Source organism: Acyrthosiphon pisum, unplaced genomic scaffold, assembly GCF_005508785.2.
Source record: "Acyrthosiphon pisum isolate AL4f unplaced genomic scaffold, pea_aphid_22Mar2018_4r6ur Scaffold_21556;HRSCAF=24241, whole genome shotgun sequence".
Classification (NCBI taxonomy): Eukaryota; Metazoa; Arthropoda; class Insecta; order Hemiptera; family Aphididae; genus Acyrthosiphon; species Acyrthosiphon pisum.
In genome coordinates, this window is record NW_021771036.1 from 19009 (window position 1) to 27737 (window position 8729).

The window sequence follows — 8729 nt, forward strand, 5'->3', positions numbered from 1 at the left end:
TAAGTAACAACAACAAAAATATTTGGGTATGGCACTTTTGTTTTCGATATGAGAAAAACAATAATATCATCAACATCATGATATAAAATAATATTGATTAGAGCTAACAGCTGATCATAAATGTATTTAAATGTGTTTGAGTGTGTGTGGAATTGTATAATATTATATTGTCAGCGGAGGTGGTCAATGCCAGTGAACAGTAATTATTGGCTCGTCTTATTTTAATCGCACGGATAAAAAAAAAAACACTCTATACATAATAAAGGTTCTAAGAAAATACAGTCTGTCAGTATATATTTTAATGATATATATAAACATTGAACATATTTGTCCTTATCAAAGTACCTACTCAACGTACATATGGATGCGTATTGTGAATTAATTATTATTTATTATTATATAAATTTATAATTAATGAACAATACCTCTGTGCGATGCGTAGTGTTTGTACATTATGTACTACATGACTACATAGGTAGCAGTCGTTCGAACATTGACTACTAAACGAATTCATAAGATAATATTTAAATATTAAATAATAATAATATACATTATATTATTATATAGTTACCTATGTATAACACAATATGTCTGCTGCCATGTTATATCTTATAATATTGTTCGAATATAGTATGGAAATAACTAGACATAATATTAGAAACAGAAACGTATAAATACAAACGGTCACAATAGTCGGAAAAGGTTTATGGGTTGTTCGGGCACATTAATATTTCATATATTTTATTAACGAATTACACAGTTTCACATCATTATCTCACGCCTATCTTTGACAGTTAATTTGCTTGATGATGTGTACATTAGTTATAATTGTAACGTGCTGTGACTAGGTAATCAATAAGTATATTTAAATACGACAGCAAGTGGCATGCATTAATAGGAATAATAGTAATAAATAATATCTAATTATTGCTACAGCGAGCGCGTAATCCCGGCGGCGCGCAAAGGTGAACGTAATAGTAATAATATGAAGGGTATCGCACGACGCGCTACAAAACACGTGATAACAGTACTCTATGATAGATATACGTTTTCTAGGAAAACTTAATCATCAGTACAAAAATTATGGTTTCGTACAAAATATTACAATCCAGAAATAGTATGATTATTTGAATGACGTCGGAAACGACCTCAGGTGTACCTACGCGGCACGTATACCATTTTTATACTAAAAATGCCATAGCAGGGATCTAATAGAACTACCCGACGAGATACGTCGATGGACAAGCGTCCGGCAGACGAGCAGCCAGCCTCAATCTGAACAGCCAATTCACTAATTAATACTAGTCACATCTCGTTATATTACAGTTTAATTCTAAATTATTTGAACTTAGAATATTTTAAGAAACATAACTATTTTACTTGAGTATAAAATAAATACGATTATTACAAAACATCTTCGTGATTTATTCAATTCCATCCATCAAAATATACTACGGTAGTTGTGGCCCGTTACATAATATAATATATACACAACATTTATTATTGATATTTATGAAAAAAAAACGGGCAAGTGGATATCACTCTGTTGTACAGTAGGTTACAAGTGGGTCGCTGTTATGGAATGGTGTTAAATTTTAATTCAATGATATAATATTATTGTATAAGAAAAACGATTCTGAGCGAAGACGGTTTGTCAGCCTAAGATATTTCATATTAGTTATATTATATTTATATCGGTATTATTAATATGGTAACCGGTAAGTTGAAATTAATATATTAATTGCATATACCTAACTTACCATATTTCAATATTTGACTATACTTGAGAAGTATTAAGTAAACACCCATTACCCACGAACAATATTTTTTAATTAAAACAAAATAAAATCGCTAATCTTGGTTATTTAATATTAAAACTGTGTTTGTAATACCAAAACAAATTCATTTATCAACTAACAAGTAACAGGTAGGTATTTCCATTTTTTTGGTCAATGACATATTTTTTTCAAATTATCTGGACCTCCGTACATCTAATTGCCGGCCACTGACTTAAAAGTTGTACAATTTAACATTTAGATATGTGATACTGTAATTTACATTAATAATGAATAATAATAATCATCAACACGTTAACAAAGTCACACATCAAATTATGTGAATCGAGCCCAAAAGTTATCATTATGAATTTTGAGTAGGTAATTAAATAATTAATTGTGAGTAAATTAACTATTTTATTTTTTTACAAATGGGCTCCTAACCTTTTACCCTAATTTTCTATTGTTCCAATATCTTAACGACCTATGTGTTTGATTGAAATTACTGTGCACAACACCACACAGACATTATGTCCATTCCTAAGGAAAGCGAATTCAGCCCGTGAAGATACAATAAGTACAGCTTGTCTTTAAAAAAATAATATTACCACTGACACAATTATATGTCATCAAATAAATGTATAACTAATGAATAACACCGCTGTACAGTTCGTAGTTTTAATATGTTACTACATGTTTACATTTTCGTTCGACCTTTGATTCAACGTATCAATAATATAGTTATTTAAATATTAAATAATAATAATATATAATATACATGACATCATGGTATAATACAATATGTCTGCTGCCATGTTATTTATTTTAATATTTTTCGAAAATAGTATGAAATGAGATTGTATATGTGCATTCTAATAATTAATTATAGGTAATATTATACTATTGTGGTACCAACTATCAACTAAATTATATAAATAAAAATCTTAACATAAATTAAATGTTTTACAAAAAAAATAACGTTAAGTAATGTACATAATATGAAACAAAAAAGATCGAAATGTCACATCACCTGCATAAAAAATTAATATTTCTTACCTTTATTAATGGCGTGAGAGGTATTTGTCGTCTTTATTTGGGTACCTGTTTCAGAGGAGCAGGAAAAAAGCACGACTAAATTGTAAAAATTCTATGACAGTCGTTAAAAAGCTGAGTTTTTTCTGAATGCTCATTGTCTTTGGGATTAGGTTGTTAGGTCTTCTATGCACTACTAGCAACTAGTTATTGACTTGACATTCGTGCTTCTAATCAATGATTATTTCCCTGGCAGGGTCGAACTGTTATTATACTTTTAATCTATGTAAGTGATTAGTGATTACATATTTTATTAACCTCAAGTTTTTAACAATTTCATCAGTTTTATTATAAATTCAGGTTTTATGAAATCTAAATAATATACAACTAATAAATTAAATATCGATATAAGTATTATAATTACTAATTATTATGAGTATATTATTATCATACAACATTTAAATTTAAGAAGACAAAAAAAAATACATATTTAAATAGCATAATAATTGTTATGACTATTATTAAATATAATGATAATTTAAAAAACAATATGAACCAAGTTGGTAAATCGATTCTGTTTATAGATATAAATTATTTTTAGATTTTCTACAATATATAGGTATTTAATATTATAAATACAAATATAGCTATCATGAGACATAGGTAATTGTACACAGAAAATATCAATTTCGTTTGGCTTTTTCTAATAACACTGTTGTTTTTATCACTCTTTGAATAGAATCAGTCACGTCCGTGTATTAGTACTTCCTACTTAAGCCCGTGAATTTCAATTATTAGGCATATACAACTAAAATTATTTAATTTACAATACGAAAAAACCAGGTAAATCGATTCTGTGTATAGATATAAATTATTTTTAAAATCAGGACAATATATATTTAATAATATATATACAAATAATATTAAGTATAGCTATTACGAGACATGAGTATATTGTACATAGAAATTATAAATTTCGTTTGGCTTTTTCCGATAACACTGTTATTTTTATTACTGTTGAAATATAGAATCGGTCACGTCCTTGCCATTAGTACTTAGTATTTTTACATAATGTTGTTAAAGTATTAACTACTTACCTACGAGAAAGTTTTTTTAAAATTGTCTAATATTAAGGAAATTAAACATTTTATACATATTTAACGACTGGATTATTAAAAATGTTCGTGATATTAGCGAATACAATAAGATAATATTTAAACAAAACTACCAACAACTGCACAATAAATATAAAAAAAATAAATATATTATCATACGATATGATACAATATTAATATACTTTGTATCAAGAATAATCATGAATGCTGAGCTTTAAAATATTATTGTAGCTTATCAATGGCTACTACTCCAAAAAAATTGTGTGCAACATTCATTGACGCTGTGACCACGGTCCAGGTATTATTAATGTTGGAGTTGTAACATTCCGCAGAATCTACATTAGAAACACCATCGCTTTCACCAATAAAACATCTAATACAGCTATTACTGTATTGAATAGTGTTAAACTTAAATTAAATATATTTAAAAAAAATATGTTTCATACAATTCTTTAAAATTATTAAATGAGTTATACATGCGTATGGTATCACCACAGGATACTGCTCCAGAAGTACAATAATATAAGAATTTAAATAAAATATGGTTTTAAGTAAAATGAAAAAATCATTTTGAGTGGTTCACTGTAACGGATGTATTCAATTTGAACTCAATGTTATAAAACCATTTCAGCATAATATACAACTAGGTACTAAATATATTCTATAATACTATTATAGTTATTGTAATTTATTTAACTATGAGTACGACTGTTGATTCAATTATTTTTTTCCGAAAAAATTGCACTTCAAAATGAAATTGTGCGTATACTATAATATAATATAATACTTTAAATGTTTCAAGTGTCTACGTATAATATTTTATTTAAATTAAAACAAAATAATAAAAATCGCTTTTCTCCATTTCAATACATATCTAATTTCATCGAAATTTGAACTAAAATGATTTATGATAAAATTGCATTTATACTTATGAGTGTATATTTTATAGATTTTTTGGTTAAATTTTGGTTTATTTTAAATTTTCAGCCCTATGCTATAGATCAGTGTTTCTTGAAGTTTTTTATCCGTTGAACCCTTTTTTAAGACCACTTTTATCGCTTTCTTAGATTTTTTTATTTAGCTTTCAACAATAAGTTATTACAGCTCGACAATTGAACACTTACTTTGTTTCAATAGTAATTTTTAACGTAATTTTATGAAAGGACTATTGGCAATAAATATTATAATATAATGTGTATTTTTATTTAATTCAAAATTCTTTTTTAAATAATAGACAAACAGTACTTACATTTTTATGAGAGTTTCACAGACCCCTGAAGTGATCTGCACAACCACAATTTCAGAAACGCTATAGTATAAATAATAAACACATCATATATTTCTAACTATTAAAATTTAATTAAAAATAATCTTTTAATTAAACATTCAAAAACCATAAAAATTTATAAAAAATACGATAAATATATTATCACACAAATTAGGACCATATTAAAAATTTCGTATCCAATGCTATTATATTTAAACAAATGGTGGCATGTCATTGTCTATCAATTTATAGTGCAAGTTAAAACAATTTTTTAGTAATAAATTCAAAAACTATAAAGTAAATAGAAAATTATCATACAATATAAGAAAATATTTATATATTATATAAAAAAAAAAAAAAACAACGAATACTAACAAGTTTTAAAATTTAGACTATCAATGACTACTACTCCTAAATAATTTCGTGGAACATTCATTGACGCTGTGACCATGGTCCATGTATTGGTGTTGGGGTTGTAACATTCTATAGAATCTAGAACACAACGTCCGTCGCTACCACCGACGACATACAATAACCCATCTAATACTGCTACTCCTGCAGTATTGAAAATTTAAACTCAGATTAAACAAATTCATAAAAAATTAAAAATTAAAAAACAAGAAGCTTACCTGCGTCGCGTCGACACAAATGCATGTCTGCAACAGTTGTCCAAACCCCTGTACTTGGTCTGTATGCTTCAACAGTCCTGTGCACATGAAATCCATCATGACCGCCTACAGCATATAGTACTCCATCTAAAATGCCAACAACCAAAGCACTTCGACCTATAAACATTTCTGCGACTGTTGTCCACTTGTCAAGACTGGGATTATAACATTCCACTGATTTTAATCTCTGCTGTGATATACCGTCAAAACCTCCGACCTACACAATTTAATACTGAATAAATAATTTTAACTTGCGGGAATCCAGGTGCTACAAGCGGAATAAAATTCACTTTCCCTTGACAAAATTATCTCTGGAACACAATATTATTGCATACCATTTTCTAATGAAGATGAATTATTGTATATTTATAAAACGTAGAAAAAAGGCATTGTATTTTTTGATTACAAACATATATTATCGATCAAATTAAATAATGATATATGATCATCAAATATTAGGAATTAAAAATCAAGCTTTGTCTAGTATGAACTAAAAATCCACTGAAAACAGACACTGAATTAAATGAAATGAACTCTAATGTTTTATCATTTTCAAAGATAATATGATACACAACCAATATATAAATAGGTTGTAAAATTAATACAATTATTAAATTTTTTTATTATATTAAACATTAACTATATTAAAATGAAATATAGTTTTATTACTTTTATTCAGTCGATCATTGAAAAAAATGTGTGTCTCATATAATTTTCATATCATTGTATTGAGCAGGTATTTAATCAAATATTTGACTTAGTACATTGTTCATATTATGATAAATAAACAAAATAATAATTTTTATTTATCAAAATATTTTGTTTTGTGGATTAATTTCGTGATTCTTGATCTGGGAAATTGTTTTAATTAAATTATAACAAATGTACCTACTGTATATTACAAATTTAAAATCATAATGTAATAAACATTTTACCGCATACAAAAGATTATTCAGTACTCCAAGGCCAACACCACTTCTTTTAGTAGACATATTAGATATCAAACGCCATTTTCGGTTTCTGCAGTCAAAAACTTCTGCACTGTTTAAAAAACATTCGCCATCATAACCGCCAACCTTGAATTTATAATATAATTTATATGCACCTATTTCATAACAGAAATTTCTTATACACTAATAGATTCTAATTCTATATTACTCACGGCAAATACATAATTATTTATCACACCAATTCCTAAATGTTGTCTTTTAACTAACATGTCAACGGTTGGTTTCCAAGAAGTTAATTCTGAAGATAAATCTAGTACAAAGACAGACTTACAAGTAGTTGATGGGTATTTGTGACCACCAACATAAAGCATAATATTATTATCTTTTAATACAGCTAGACCACCATAATAAAGTGGTGTAATCATTTTTGGTCCGGATTTCCATTGGTTGAGTTTTGGGTCGTAGAATTCTGTACTATCTAATATTGCATTACCGTGCCCTAATCCACCAACCACTAAAATAACCTGCTATAATTGAATCGTTAATATATTGTAAAGAGAAATAAAATATAACAGAAACATACTTTATGTGTACCACCAGGTTGTCTCGGTTTTGTCCGGATGTTATGAGGAATGGTGATCAGCCCATCTGACTTGAGTAAATGAAAATGTAATGCTTCGATTACGTAATCTTTACCTAAACAAATAATATATAAATTAGTTCATAAAAAAGAATGTTCATTGACAAGACTTACATTCAAGACAACTATTAAATACAGGTTCATCCAGTACTTTTTCTAATATGTAATCTCTCGATGTTAATGGTAACCGCACATGTTCTATTAATTGGGGCAAAATTTGTTTTCTGGAACCCAAATCATGTTTTACCCATCGAATAACACTTTCAAATATCTACAACAACCAATATACTTTTACTAACTAATTATACTATTTTTATGTAAGGAGGTTACTTAATTTTCCCATCCGTAATAGGTACTGAAATTAATAATTGTAAATTTAACTTTGCATACTTTTTCTTCAGATGGAGCTGTAAGTTCTTCACTAGAGATCAACTTAACCATTTGATCATATGACATGGAAAGGAATTCTTCTCCTTCTACCACATCACTAAAAATCATATCATAACTATAATCAGTACAATTTTCTTATAGAATTATAGTAATAAATAATATTTCGTACGAAAAGTGTTGTTGAATATATAATTCTGAACTTGTTGACAATTGCATACAGCCATGTAAATCAGCTAACGCATTTATCCCAATAACATTTGTAGGACATACTTGTGCCTGTAGAAAATCACAACATGCCTTTTTGACTTCTTGTAACTGCAAAAGATTTGATGCTGACAACAAAATCTTAAAAAATAAACAAAAAACAATATAAACAATTTTGACTTCTATAATAAAATAAAAGTTATTTATTATTACCTGTACATTTTTTTTCTGTGATTGAGATTTTCCCAGAATAAACAAAGTCTATTAAGAGATGTAAGGCTCTAGAGTCCAACTGCCTGATTATAACTTGATTTTTATTCTTTTCTGAAAAATTTGTGAACATTGCAAGAAAATATGGACTAGCCGATGCTAAAACCACTTTATGGCCAAATATAACTTCACCATCGTCTGTTTCTAGTTTAATATCACAAAGAATCTCATCTCTAAAAAACAAATATGTGTTACTTACATTTATCTAACGGTTTAAGTCATTTACTACTTACTTTCGTAAGGATTGTAATACTTCGTATATCTCCGAAAACGAAGATTTCTTATACTCGTATATAGCGGGTTCACATCTACTGGTTTCAGGAATTTGCTTCGTATTTTGCATCGCTAATTGTATAAAAAGTCTGGTGCATGGAAGTCTTCAGACTAAATCAGGTCCTAAAATAGATTTTGAAATAAA

General features: G+C 27.6%; 2 protein-coding genes across 3 annotated transcripts in view; both read right to left on the bottom strand.

The window, feature by feature from the left end:
* The window catches only part of LOC100576053 (kelch-like protein 20), a gene marked incomplete at its 3' end in the record, with an annotated part of 5273 nt that extends 2199 nt beyond the window's left edge, over positions 1–3074 (bottom strand). The window contains exon 1 of the mRNA XM_029492472.1: positions 2832–3074. The remainder of the gene's footprint in view (positions 1–2831) is intronic.
* Positions 3075–5378: 2304 nt separating this feature from the next.
* On the bottom strand, positions 5379–8376 carry LOC100162412 (ring canal kelch homolog). Of its 2 annotated transcripts, none has more exons than XM_029492471.1 (9): positions 8255–8376; positions 8007–8182; positions 7838–7934; positions 7562–7718; positions 7391–7503; positions 7020–7331; positions 6793–6933; positions 5819–6074; positions 5379–5744 (listed from the first exon to the last, which is right to left on the bottom strand). In XM_029492471.1, exons 2-9 carry the CDS (start codon positions 8051–8053, stop codon positions 5560–5562), a joined length of 1308 nt encoding a protein of 435 aa, XP_029348331.1. In that variant the 5' UTR covers positions 8054–8182; positions 8255–8376; the 3' UTR covers positions 5379–5559. The 2 variants fall into 2 exon arrangements, with proteins under 2 accessions (XP_029348331.1, XP_029348330.1); XM_029492470.1 differs by having other exon boundaries at positions 7020–7334.
* Positions 8377–8729: the final 353 nt, after the last annotated feature.